Raw genomic sequence first — 14,428 nt, 5'->3', positions numbered from 1 at the left:
TGACATTTAAAAAAGTTGTTTTTACATCCATTTGATGGATTGTTAGATGATAGCAACTCTTATTGATCTTATTCTGCTCAGAAAAAAATGTACCTTTTTTTTGTCTAAAGCCTTTGACTACTAGCTTGAATCTATAATTATCAAACTTCAATTTCTTTCTTAGTATCCTCACACTCTTTTGATTTATAGTCTTCTACTAACTTTCAGGTTTTATTGGCAGCTAACATTAAAATCAAGAAAAGATTAGGTGATAGGATGTTCTTAAACATTAAAATTATGATAATTAAGACCAAAGTCTTGCTAGTTTTCCTCTCTTTCTCTTAGATTCACTCACACATTAATTTTCTTTAACCTTTTCGTTCCATTTTTGCAGATCTTTCAATCATTCTCAAGCCAGCTACTCAGTTCACTAAAAACGAAATCAAAGATTATGAATAATGCAATTGAAGTTATTAACTTGGTTGTTCCAGCTCTTCATTAACCTTTTTTTTTTTTTTTTTGAAGTATTGGCATCTTACATATATTGAACATGATAGAGTAATATAACCCTTCTAAAACCCCTTGAAATTTTATACAGACAACACTCGTATCCGAGTTGGAGTAGCATAGCATGTCAAAACGTAAAAGCTAATGCAAATTCTAAAGAAGAAAACAGGAGCATAGGCATTAGGATGCACCTTATATACATTGATATTTCCATCACAGCAACTCCTAAACCCCATAAGTTTTCTGATCCATCTTGGTCAGGGCATTCTAAAATTCATGTAAATCAGTATATAAAGCTAACAGACACATCAGATTCATACCAGACAGCTTTCTGTCATATACATGTTATAACTGAACTAAACTAATCCGATTAGATTGCATTCTTTCTAATATCCGAGACTAGTTATCTTATTGAACTCCCCTAAATATTAGTTTGTGATATCCTCGAAAGTGAAGTTGTGCGTCTGAGAGATTCAGTAACACTGGTTGAAGCAGAACAGGAAGCTTCTAGGCTGGTCTTCTTCAGTGGCTTTTGGGGTTTCCACTACGTCATCTCTTGCAGCCATCAATGAACTTGTACCAGGAGACTCTGGTGGCAATACAGCATTTTCTGAAGTCGTTCTCTTAGGAGGCATCACAGGGTCGGGTGGTGAAACGGTTGAGAGATAGTGTAATAGCATCTGTATGATTTGGCTGAAATTGGGCCGAGCATTTGGATCCTCTTGCCAACATGAAGTCACAATTGATGCCAAATCTTCTGGAAGGTCCTCAGCACTAGGCCTGACATTCTGAAACAACATAGTTAAAACTTAGACCACGATGCCAAATGCCAATACTGGAATACCATAGTTGCATTTGAAGAAACTTAATCGTATATGAGCTTATTCTTGGCAAACACAAACTTTGAACAGCTTTCAAGATGAATGCTACTCTAGCATCATCGAGAACTGGACACTCTCCAAATCACTTATGTATAAGATAAGGTAGAACTATCCAGGTTCAACAGTGGTCAGGTAATTTCTCGACCATAACATATTAGTATTACGGTGACATTCATGGTACATAGTATCAGGCGAGGTTTTCCAAGGCAGGCTAACAAGCACATACTCAAGAAATCATTAATATCAAAAAATTATTATAAGAAAAAGACTGCACATCATTACCTTAAAAGCAGCTGCATAAGCCGCTTGTAAATTTGACATGCCTTCAAAAGGCAACTTGTTATGGATGAGTTCCCACAACACAATAGCAAAGCTGTAGGCATCCACCTTATGATTGTAATGCTTTTTCTCTCCCTGCCTTAGTGTGACCGTACTATAAAGCTGTTAACATATGTAAAAGGGTTGGCATCTCAGAAAAAAAAAAAAAAAAAAAACCTAAAGGGAAGAAAAGTTGATTTTAAGTTCTGAATAAGTCAGTACATTACCTCAGGAGCCATCCAACGATATGTCCCGGTCTCAGCAGTCATCATTTCGGTTAACGATTCTTCCCTGGCTAAACCAAAATCTGCTAGCTTAACTGTCTTATGGTCTTCGGTCAAGATCAAGTTCTCTGAGAAAAGAAAAGAATCAGGATCATGCATACCTATGAGAGGTGACAGCAATATTTCATAAATTTCATTAAAGACTCTTGCTACTTTCATTTACTTCAAGTTAAATTTGCTGTTGGAATCATTAATAGCATATTCAATCCCTCCAACACCCACTATATGGCCCAATAAAAGCATTGGTGAAAACAACTAGGGTGTCAACAAGCAAAATAACTGGATCCTGCAAAACCCCAAATGCCACACCCTGAACGTTAAGCCATCTTATATTATGTCAAATGGCCTGCGTGCCAATCATCTTACGTTTATCATTATAAGCAATAGATCTTTGGAATATGCATTGGTATTCAAAGAAAAACTTTTTCTTTTTCGTATTTCTTTTCGAAGGTAAGTAAATTATACTGATCAAATTATCAGTGGCCACATACAAATATGGAAAACAGGACTCATCAGTTGTAAACTCTTTATGGTGGATAACATAACTTGCAACACACACCATTGGTTATCATGGATTCCTTTTGCTGTTTTACGAGTTGGACTAGAACAATATAAAGGAACAAAAGCCATAAAGCTCTAAACACCAAATCTTACAGATACATGGAGACAAAAATGCAATTAAACATAGAAGTTTTAACCTTTTCTAAGAACACTACTAAATCAGGCTTAATAACACACTAGTCATACCAGGTTTCAGGTCCCGATGAATGATTCCATGGGAGTGTAAGCATTCCATTGCACGAGCAATATCAAGTGCAAACCCAATCGCTACACGCAAGTCCAAGCACTTCGGCCTCAAATTCAGAAGGTACTTTCGCAATGTCCCACCTTGTAAGAGCTCAGTTACTATGACCATGATAGGCTCCTTGCAAGCTCCAATAAACTGGAAACAGATAAAATCTCAGATAACTAAGATATGATATGAACCTATTTCCAATTGAGATAACTTACAAACTTCATGATTTGCAGATATTCATTAACAATATCCACACGCACACAAAAAAAAAAAAAAAGTCAGCAACAAGAAATCAATGGCATATATAATAATTCAACAACCTTCACTAGATTTCTATGTTGAACTCTGGATAACATTGCAACTTCCCTTGCAAACCTTCCTTCTCTCCTTGCAATCTCTTCAGGGGTTTCCCCTCTTCGAACAACTTTAATAGCGACAGTCTCATCCTTGTATCTAAATGCATTAAATGTATTAGATTACATGAGATAACCGTTACTTAATAACAGCTACAGATAATCAAATTATCAAGAAACACAAGCTTTTTGTTCTTCACAGTTGATCAAAAGGTCAAACAGGATGAAGTAGAATCCAAAGGAAATTGACTTACTTTCCCTCATATACTTTAGCATGAGCACCTTCACCAATCTTAGGACCAACAAAAAGCTGCTGAGGATCAATCAACCACTTAGCATCTAAATTGAACTCTTGAGTTGAAAAAAAATCATTTCCAGACCCCATACTTTGAAACCACCCTTTTTAAAACAAGAATAAAACAAACTAAATCTATTGAACAAACAATAAGGTACCCTTTCGAAAATCCCGCATTTGAAGTGAACATGAAAAGCTCAGAAACTCAAAACTTTTCATAGCTGAAGGGCAAAAAAAAAAAAGAGGAAATAAAGTACATGCCTTTGCCTACATTAAAGAACCTAAAGCCTGAATTTTTACTCTTTTTTTTTTAAATTTATTTTCCCAGCTTTAAAACAATAAAACCATCCCAAAAATCAGGGATTGTAGATCCAAAAAACCATCAAGAACTGCCCTTTACTGGGAGGCAAGGAATAAAGTCCCACATGTTCTCAGCAGACAACCCGCAACAAACAAAAAATTAAAATAAAACGAATATGTAGTAATAGAAAATTGAAATATATAAACCCAGAGAGAGATAACACACAATAGAAAAGACCCTTCAGCAAACAAGCAAGTACTGACACAAGAAAATAATTTTAAAAACAAAGATAAGTTTTTTTATGGGATGTGAGCTGAGTAAGCAAAGAAATGAAATAGTTGAATTATATTAAGGTAAAGGAAATGAAAGGAAGAATTATTGGAGTACTGGGAGCATTAATGGTGGGATAAGAACTGGTTACTGGCTATTAATAAGAGACAGACACAGAGATTATTTAATTGTTGAAAGTTATTGTAATAGAACTATGGAAGTGCAATGAAAGCTGGGTTCTTTTTTTCCCTTCTGATTTCCTTGCGTTATTCTTTGTGAGTCTTAAACAACAGTGATTTCTATTGTTTGTTTCTTGAACTAATTTTGTATTTGATCATAAACCAAACATGAAAAAGTAAAAAATCAGTCTGCATAAGATTCATGAGATGGTTCATATCATATGATGAGAATGAGATCAAATAATTGTTGATTAAATCCACTTTCTTATGAAACCATGCACTGAAAACAAATTATTAAGGCAGTTGCTCTCTCTCTTTTGGTAGGGCTAGATTGTTTTGGGTGTTTTATATAATTTGAAAATGAAAGCTAGTGCAAAATTTGGAAGAGACATGAGATTGAGAGTTGGGTATTTTCATGTGATGCATTCTGGTGGTGTTGGAAATAAAAAGGATAAGTAGGGCAGACATGTTAGCTTCTTCCACCCTCCATTGCTTCTCACATGTTTCTTGTTAACCTTTCCTTATTTTATTTATTCTTTACCTTTTATTTCAGTATAATCATATATTTCACAAGTATATATCTATGTTTTCTCTCTATTGTATTTTATGGTATTTGTATAATATATAATAATTGTGGGACTAATTTCGATGATATTTTTGTTTGAGCCTATTTCGTCCAAGTAAAATATAACTAACATGGTCTGTTGAGAAGATTGATTCCAGTGTTAAACGTAATAGATATGTTAATCTTTGTAAAGTTTTTCTACGCATTGAATGATTAAAAGCTATATTCATATTTAAATAGATATTTCAAGAAAAAAAATCCAGGCAACATAGCTAAACCTGCCAAAACTCAAAAGTCATGAAATGATCATGCCTTGTTCTTTGATCGTCTCAAATAAAAATGATAACAATGAACAAAAACAGTTGCTAAAATGTGGCCTAAAATTACATTAAAGTGGATCTATGATTGACAACAAGTGACTTATCAAAGCAAATAAAAGAACAGGTTAATCTCAACGACGCTTGTATATACAAGGCTTCAACTCTGGCCATTCAATTTCTCTCCCATGTGAACTTTGGTTTTCCTACAATGGAAAATATGAACAGAGGTTAAGGAACAATGGGATATGAATGGAACTACATATAATTCTTGCCATGCCATCCCATATCAGCTTTGTTTACTCGAAGTCTGGTGCAAATGTCAAATAGTGGTATGTGTTTGGTAAGTCTTTTACATGCATTTGAAGGATCCTTGGAAGGTCAAATCTCATACCCATATCTAAAATGTGTCGGACACAGAGGTCAAACACGAGTACTTCAATAAAAATGGAAAGTCGGAACAACACAATAAAGAGAAAAAAAAGTCACTAACCTTTTTCTTGAAGTATAATAAAACAAACATCTTATTTGAGAAATCCTGCAAATAGGGTTGAATTGAATGAGTTAGCCAAGGATAAATGGTATGCTTTGATGTAAATAAAAGGGTCCATATGTAAGTTACATAAAATCACAATTAGGTACCAAACCTTGTATTAGATTACTCCAACAGAGTGGTTATATAAAATGCTAATGTTATGTGGTAAAGCCAATATCAAATTGCCATTCTCAAGTCAAATTTATATATATATTTTAAATATTAATGCCATCTTAGTATTAGTCAATTTAGTCCATTAGGCTAGTTTGACCAAATTGTTAAAGGGCGTATAAGTTTAGGGTTGATTTCACATATTAACCGATAAAAGAAAGATAATAACCTTCAATGCTGAAGTAAATCCCATCTCACAAACAGCTTTTGAAAACATATTTGGGTCTGCTCCTCCATTATTTGGATCAAATCTGCTCTTTACCTCTGCTATCAAAAGCCAACCACTGTGAAGAACCAAAACAAGTGGGTTAATTAACGAAAAACTCATTAAAAAAAGGGTAACAACAAACATTAAACAATATATTAAAGCTCAGCAAACCTTGGCTTAAGAACTCTACATGCTTCTTTAAGGTAACTAGCATAGTTCGTCCCCATCAATGAAAGGCAAAAGACAGCAACATCTACTGATGAAGGACGAAGTGGCGTCTGCCAGAAAATTTCAAAAAAAAATCAATTACTACATTGGAAGCACCCAATACTTCATGTTCTCAAACATTCGGACACATGTGTGCACATGTAGAGAGGCAGAGATTCTTAAACTCTTATCTTCGATCCATATATAACAGCTTGCATTCATTGTCGAAAATGAAACCTATAAACGGAACCATCTGCTTGTTGTGTTTTCTTTCGTTTTAAAAGGTAATTAAACTCGGTGTTTGATTGTATGGTATCCTATGGAACCAATTTTGCATCAGGCAACTGATAGTTGCAGGCAGACAGTAGTTTTCCCTACAGATGCTATATAACTGATAGCATATGCAGTGTACCTACTGATGGATCAAAATTATGTAATAACACTCAGTGATGACAGCAAGGACTCATGCAATGATCATAACAAGCTCGTATAAAGGATGAAGGAGGGGCTTACGTTTGCCATATCACAAGAAATTACTGAAGGATCGTTTGAGACAAGATCGATCGAGAAAACTTTATTCTTCACATTTTTTGCAAGGCGTGCGTCACCTGTGATAAAATTGAGCAGGATGACAATGGCAGAAGAGCCAAAACAAGATATAACGGATGTAGTTAAACATTTATAATGGATATGAGTTCAAGAAATTATCATTGCAATACACAAAGGCAAAATCCAGTTAACCAAATTCTCACCACATCCAAAATCAGCTACAATCAAAGAAGAACTAAGTTCCTTCAGCCATTTTATGATTATATTGACTGGCAGCTCAGGCCAATGTGACATTTGCTCTTGATATCCTGTATGGTACTGGCCAAGTGAGCGAAATGTATAAGTCCTGAATGCAGCTTCAATATCAGACTTAAGAACATCAGCTCGAACTTAGAACTACCATTCATGAACCATGAATGACAAGGAAACAAAAGGCAGTTTAGATGCATCAACATGGTTACATAACAATAATAGTTCAACATCTGTTAGGCCTAGCACAAGCATAACAAACGAATTCAAAGCAAAGATCCTACTAGAAGTCATTGCAGGTGAGTTGTAAGCTGTCTAAAAAGTTTGTAACCTAAGGATTCAATTTCAGAAGCAAATAGTTATCACAAGAAAACATAAAAATAAAATAAAATAAGGACATATAATTTCATGGAATGCAATTGAATATCAAACAGAAGCTAAATAGAAGAATAGTAATAATTTTAAAGCTTACCATGTCAAACAATTCTGGGTCTTCTTTGAAATAGTCCAGTGCTTCTTTACCACTAAGACACAAGAAACGAAGCTGAATTTGCATTACTAAGTTGAAAAGCTACAACTTCAACTAAAAATTAACTAAATACAAAAATAAAGCACCGCTTGTACATAAGGCAAAGAAACAAAACTTCTCTCTTTTCCTCCTTCGGACTTGAGCAAAACCAATACGCAACTAAATTCAAATAGAAGAGAAGTGAAAAGAAAGAGAACATACGTGCAAGTGTAAAGCTTTTCATTGATCATCCTAAAATGCCCACCAGCTAGCCTTGCTTTCATCTGCATATTGAAATAAATCCCATAAAAATAAATCCAATATCGGATATATATTTACATATATGCAAATACATATAGAAGTAACCTTGTCAAGAAAACTAGAGGATTTTAAGGAAGAAGAAGAAGAAGAAGATTGATGGGCAGGGTTTTTTTGTTGATGGGTCTTTTTGTGAAGCTTTGTTGAGTGTTTAGGTAGCAAAGATGGTTGGGTTTTTTGAGGTTTCTTGTTTTTCCCCCTTCTCCGCTTTCTGCTTTGTTCTTCTTTCATCGTCTCTGGTTTTCTGCTCTATTATTGGCAGCTTCCAAAGTCCTTTGCTCTTTGTTTTAAGCCAAGGGAATCATTCCTGCAGAAGAATTGGGCGAAGGTTTTTGCAGAGGAATTGGGCTGTTTTCAAGCCATTCTAAGTCAATACTTGTGTTTTTGAAGCCCAAATATCACTGCTAAAGGCTCATCCGAGAGAACCAACAGAGGAGTTGCCATATAAGCTATTAAACCTGTCCATGGGTCGCCCAATCGGATCTTGGGTAAGAGATCACCTTAGCTCCACTTTAACTTTATTTAAATATTTAAATATTTATTTTTAATTATAAAATATATTAATATTAATATTTTTTAATACTTAGAATAATAATGGACACAAATTGGAAGAGTTGTTTCGCGTCAGCTTGTTATTATATTTGGAAGCAACGGCATTGGTTCTACAAGCTCTTTACAAAAAAATTTGAAAAAATTAAAAATTTTGAAGAAATTTTGAATAATACAATATCAGTTTTAAAGAAAAGTCGTCTTTGTTCAACTGAAGAAGAGAGATCAAAACTCGTTTCAAGAACAAGTCATTATGATAATTAAACAGACTTAATCATCCAAAATCAAATTTAAATGACCCTTAGATTCAAACTCTCACTAAACTTATTTTTAAGATCAAATTTGATTACTCTTAAATCCAAATCAAATCAAATTCTAGCCAAACTTAACTTGAAGATGAGCTCTCAAAACCCTTGAAGCAAACCACATCATTCCTAGATCAAGTTTAAATGACTATTAGATCAAAGCTAAATCGGGAAAAAAAATTAGAGTTTCCTTTGTATTTAAAAATTGTAGCTTTTTTCAAAGTTGACTCCAAATTTTTAAAAGTCAATATTCAATTCAAAATTTGTGTGCCCAATTACATGTTATTTTTAGTTCTAAGTATGTAGTTTACACATGCATAGAGTGTGATAAAATTTCTAGTATTAATAATATTGTTGATTAAGTTAGTGTCATAGTTTAATCTAATTATTTTCGTTTTAATATTGTACATATTTTATGTGTCATTATTAATTAGCTTCAAACATACGTTTTATTATTTGTTGTATGTTATTTTCAAACACACGTCTGTATTCTAAATTTGTGATTTCCACCCATATACACATGTGATAAAATTTCTAGTGTCAATTGATCTAAATGAGAGGGCTTTGTTGTTGTGCCCCGGGATTATGGGTGACCAAAAAACCAACCAAACCAAAAATCAACCCAAATCAAAGTCTTTTGACGGTTTATGAAATGTAAGTTTAAAAATTAGGATTACCTGAAACTGAACCAAATTCTATTTTTATTTAATATATAATAAATTTTAATTTATTATGATATAAAAATAAATATTTTATATTTAAAATAGTGAATGTAATTTAAAAGTTCTTAAAAGAATTATTGATTTTAAAAATATTTATAGAAAAGACATTGAAATTTTGTCAAATAATGTTTAAAAGCAATAAAACAAAATTATTTTATCAAAATAAATCTAAAAGTATCAAAACAAAAATTTATTTGAAAAAATCAAAAATCAAAATGAACCGATTTATAATAAATGATTTAAAAAATTTAATCGAACCGAACCGATATCACCTCTGCCCGATACATTACCCTCCAGAAAGTGTTCCATTATTATTGCTTGTTCGATGCTAGCTTGAATGGATTCTACAGTGTTGAATTTGAGTTGGGCGGGAGTTGAAAGCCTCGTAATGAATTGAGGGCTTTCGATTCGAACAATATGGTAGCTTAGGTCCTCTGTGGACTGGTGGTGGAACCCTAGCAATGTCTACGGGAAATGTTCGGATCAAAAAAAAAGGGGGGATACTGGAGGGCATGTCTCAAGCATCGCCCCTTACTCCTAAGGTAAGGAGAGGACAAATTGGATATATGATAAATTTTAATATCAACATGGTTAGACATGGTTAGTGAATAAAATGGTAATGCATATTTAAAAATAAATTCTTTTAAAATATTTAATAATGTATTATTATATAATATACTTTATAGAAAATGATAGGAATTAAGGATTGATATGAAATATTAAAAGAGTGAAAATGATGTAAGGTAGGGTTAAGATTAGACTGGATGAAATGAGAAATACACCGAAAGTTTGAAAAGAATACCTAAGCATTTCCTCCTTTGCCTTACAATAGATTTGTTTGTTTGCTTGCAATTTGCCTACCCCCTTATCTCTCTTACCTACCTACCCTATTCCTAACACCATCTTACCCTTCTTTTTTTTCAATTTATTTAAATTTTAGTCTTGATAATAATTAAATTATTTAGATATTATGCGTGAATTTAATTTTTTATTTAATTTAATTATTTTTTAATTTTTATATTTTTTAAAATTTAAAATTTCAACTCTTATTCATATGATAATCATTAAATTTATTAAGACTAAAATTTGATTATATAAAAGTAATAGTAAAATGAGGATCTCTAGGCCAGTTAACCTTTTAATGTAATTTTATTTATAGTAAAATTTGTAAAAATAATATTTTAATATAATAAAAACATAAGACTTATTTAAAAAATATTTCAACAATTTTCCAGTATTTATGTCGATTAGAAAATTTGAAAATAAACGATAAAATATTGGAAGAGTAACCAAGAAATATAATATGAAAGAGTATGGGCCCTCCAAGTAAAAATTAAAAATGAAAGGGAAATTTTTACATTTTGAACATTTTCATTAGGGGTGTGAGTGACGTGGACTCAATATTTTCCCATCCCTAATAATGAAAACAGACAAAATTTAGATTTCAATAAACCAATTAGAACCGTTGATTATTTTAAAATTTTCCTTAAAAGATCACTTATGTACGTGTCAAACTTCAGTGAACATAAGCCTCTGAGATTGAGATTCTTCCTCTTCAATGGTTAAGCACCTCTGATTTAGTATACTATTTTTAAATGTAACATATAAAAATAAAAGCATCTAAACAAAAATATTTAGAAATTTATTTTAAAAATCAAATAAGCAACTTTTTTTAAAAAATTCTTTGAATGCCTTTAAACACATATTTTTATTTATTTAAGAGTTTGAGAAAGTTAATAAATATTTAAAATTAATGAAAAATGATCATCACAGTTAAATTAGAAATTATTATGAAATCTTGATTGACAGTTAATAAGTGTATTTAAGAGCAAGAAATATTTGATGTAGTGAAATAAAAATAGGTTGAGAATAGACATGGCAAAGTGAAAGAAAGAAGATGTAAAGAGAAAAAAAATCAAAGACAAAACACACAACATCAGATGTACAATGAAAGAGACAGACAGAGAAGGAAGACAGAGTATCCAATGACAAAAAGCATTACAAATAGTTAACATTTGATGGGTTTTCTTTGGATATCCTTCCTTTCACCATAACTTCCCCTTCTTTTTCTTTTTCTTTTTCTCTCTTCTAGACACACACATATATATTCATATTCAATTTTTAATATTCTTTACTTCCTTATTTCACAGCTTTCTCTCCAACTTGGGAGTTGGTGAAAAGTTGGGTGTTCTTCATAGTCGAAACTGATATTACTACCAAAATCTTCCATTTCTTTTCTTTTTTTATTCATTAAATATATATATATTCCTTATCATCACATTCACACCTGTAAATGTAAGTTCTAATTTTTTGTTTTTCTAATGTGGGTTTGTCGTGTTAACTTGTCTTATTCAAATATGAAATCTTGATGTGAAAATTTTCTTGCTTTTCTTGTTTGTTTGCATGTTTATTTAACTGGGGTTTTTTTTTTTTTTATATTTATGGTGTAGCTGGAGTGGAGGAAAGGGAAAGTAAATCCATTTTCAAGTAGCATAAGGGCCAGATTAAGGCCAAAAGCTATGCCAATGAATCTAGTTCATGATGTTGATGGATTGCACAGAATTATACTCACTGAACCAACTGGTTCATCTGCTGAGGTTTGTTTTGCCTTCTTTTCCCTGAATCTTTATCAACAAGAAATTTAGAGCAATTTGCAGTGAAAAAGGAAATGGCCAGGTGATCTGAAGCAATAGAGTGAAAAGTAGGGGAGATTGATATTTTAACGGTGAATATGGTTATCAGATATATTTTTACTTTGAGACAAATATCTTGTTTTAAAGCTCAAGTCCTTTTCTATTTTAAAGTTTACATAATTAAACAAGTCAGATATAATCTGATTATCAAATAATGGGGTTGTTGCTATGATTATAACTCTTGAATTGATGGATAAAAGTTGATAACATTTCGAAAGATGTATGTGTGTGGGTGGATGTGTTTATCAAATATGTTAACCATCTTTCTCCCTTTTCTTTGCTACTGGAAATTTCTATCAGATTAGTACATAAAGGGTGCTTCAAAATTGACATAAAAGAGTTTCAGGTGCTACTCTATGGTGGACAAGTTGTTTCATGGAAGAACGAAAGAAGGGAAGAACTGCTTTTTATGAGCAGCAAGGTGAATTAATTCTTCTTTTATTCTATATGTTTTTCGATCTTAAAATGCTGGTGTTGTCTTTGTATTTACTTGTTTTTCCTGTGATCCCTAGGCAAATTGGAAGCCACCTAGAGCCATCAGGGGAGGTATACCCATCTGCTTTCCTCAGGTTAGTATATACCACGGAGTTGGGAGAACCTTAAGCTTAGAGACATTCTTGAGGATAAGGTAGGGTGTATGTTCTTTATTTTATTGCTGGTTGTTGCAGTTCGGAAATCTTGGTTCGCTGGAGCAGCATGGGTTTGCACGGAACCGAATGTGGTCACTGGACAGTGATCCTTCGCCTTTGTCTCCTGCTAACAACCAGTCATCGGTGGATCTTATATTGAAGTCTACAGAAGAGGATCTAAAGATCTGGCCCCGTTGGTATGCTTGTGTATCCTGTGTTCTTTTGAGATTAAACGTGGAAAAGCGGACTTCATGTATGCACTGATGAATGTTGATCACCCTGCAATTTTGCAGCTTCGAATTGCGTCTTCGTGTAACTCTCAGTGCTGGCAGGCTGACGTTGATCCCTCGTGTGAGGAATACGGATAACAAGGCCTTCTCTTTCATGTTCACACTCTGCAACTATTTTTCTGTCTCTGACATCAGGTTGGGGCCATGATTTTTTGACCGCTGTTTCTTCTTTTTCATGCAATAATGGCCAGAAGGTTTTAAATGTTGAACTGCCCTAATCGATATAAATTCGAATATGAACTGTAGTGATGACATATCAGGACAGCTTTGCTCATTTTTTTGCTTTATTTTGCTTATGCATTATGCATTGATGATTGAGGAAGAAGTTCCACATTCTTTGCTTAGAAGAGTCGGAAAACTCTGTTAAATTTGCAGTGAAGTGCGTGTGGAGGGCTTGGAGACGCTCGATTATTTTGACAATTTGAATAACAGGCAAAGGTTCACTGAGCAAGCTGATGCAATCACTTTTGATGGCGAGGTAGTCCTCTCGTATATTCGTATGCATGTGTAAAGCCTTAAAACCATAACTAAAAACATATATTTATTATGCTTTAGTTTGAAAGAGTATATTTGAGCACCCCAACAAAGATTGCCATCATTGACCACGAGAAGAAGAGGACATTCGAACTGTGGAAGGATGGGATGCCGGATGCAGGTTCATTCAAATTTCTTAAGTTACTTTGCTTTTGTAATGCTTGATTCTTTCCAAGGATCTAAACATTCACTTTGTGTGCAGTTGTATGGAATCCATGGGATAAAAAGGCTAAGGCTCTGCAAGATTTGGGGGATGAGGATTATCAATCCATGCTATGTGTAGATTCTGCTGTTATAGAAACCCCGATCATCTTGAAACCATTTGAAGAATGGAAAGGCCGACAAGAGATCTCCACAGTCTCCTCTAGTTATTGCAGCGGACAATTGGATCCCCGAAAGGTTCTTTACGGCTTTCACTGATACTCAGGTTCAGAGTAAATCAAGGTTTTCTCATGATTCAAATAGTTAGTCCTATTTGCTGTAAAATATAAATGCACTTCTTTGTGTAGTAGTTGCCAATATAGGGCATTTCACATTGTCTGAGAGGGATTATATATATATATACTATAAGTAGATGGAAAACTTTCTCACTCTTACATATTTTGGCTAAAGATAACCATTTTAGTACATCTATAGATGAATTGAAGTATATCAATAGCAATACGTCACAACTGTTGTTTTGAAACATAATGGAAGATTATTGAGGATTATGTTCATTGCACACCCCATATTTCTTCGCTTCTTCCCATTGAATACACTGATAGAAGAATCCTTGTTCTTGGACCCACACGATCCCTGCTCGGAAGTATATCTGCTTCGATTGAAGATTTGTTGTTCACAGGTACTGGTGGATACAGTCTCAATGTCTCGCACAATGCTGCATGTATGTAAACAAACTTGTTCAGCTCTTTTGCAC

General features: G+C 33.4%; 3 protein-coding genes across 3 annotated transcripts; 1 reads left to right on the top strand and 2 right to left on the bottom strand.

Moving 5' to 3' along the window:
* Positions 1-637: 637 nt before the first annotated feature.
* LOC108458405 (serine/threonine-protein kinase STY13) lies at positions 638-4,817 on the bottom strand. Its single transcript, XM_017757787.2, has 6 exons — positions 3,373-4,817; positions 3,086-3,218; positions 2,717-2,912; positions 1,913-2,037; positions 1,650-1,808; positions 638-1,274 (listed from the first exon to the last, which is right to left on the bottom strand). Exons 1-6 carry the CDS (start codon positions 3,501-3,503, stop codon positions 960-962), a joined length of 1,059 nt encoding a protein of 352 aa, XP_017613276.1. The 5' UTR covers positions 3,504-4,817; the 3' UTR covers positions 638-959.
* A 206-nt stretch (positions 4,818-5,023) lies between these two features.
* On the bottom strand, positions 5,024-8,021 carry LOC108460686 (ribosomal RNA-processing protein 8). Its single transcript, XM_017760276.2, has 9 exons — positions 7,839-8,021; positions 7,695-7,756; positions 7,437-7,488; positions 6,919-7,033; positions 6,680-6,774; positions 6,131-6,237; positions 5,921-6,035; positions 5,539-5,583; positions 5,024-5,251 (listed from the first exon to the last, which is right to left on the bottom strand). Exons 1-9 carry the CDS (start codon positions 8,019-8,021, stop codon positions 5,180-5,182), a joined length of 846 nt encoding a protein of 281 aa, XP_017615765.1. The 3' UTR covers positions 5,024-5,179.
* Positions 8,022-8,149: 128 nt separating this feature from the next.
* LOC108460685 (putative glucose-6-phosphate 1-epimerase) lies at positions 8,150-14,108 on the top strand. The gene is made up of 9 exons (XM_017760273.2): positions 8,150-8,278; positions 11,817-11,963; positions 12,406-12,480; positions 12,572-12,628; positions 12,728-12,885; positions 12,982-13,113; positions 13,354-13,456; positions 13,534-13,633; positions 13,715-14,108. The coding sequence occupies exons 1-9, from the start codon at positions 8,255-8,257 to the stop codon at positions 13,930-13,932; spliced, it is 1,014 nt and encodes a 337-aa protein (XP_017615762.1). The 5' UTR covers positions 8,150-8,254; the 3' UTR covers positions 13,933-14,108.
* The last annotated feature ends 320 nt before the right edge of the window (positions 14,109-14,428 follow it).

This window comes from Gossypium arboreum, chromosome 4, assembly GCF_025698485.1.
Source record: "Gossypium arboreum isolate Shixiya-1 chromosome 4, ASM2569848v2, whole genome shotgun sequence".
Lineage (NCBI taxonomy): Eukaryota > Viridiplantae > Streptophyta > Magnoliopsida > Malvales > Malvaceae > Gossypium > Gossypium arboreum.
The sequence above is the reverse complement of the archived record's forward strand: the minus strand, read 5'-3'. Positions and strand labels throughout refer to the sequence as shown.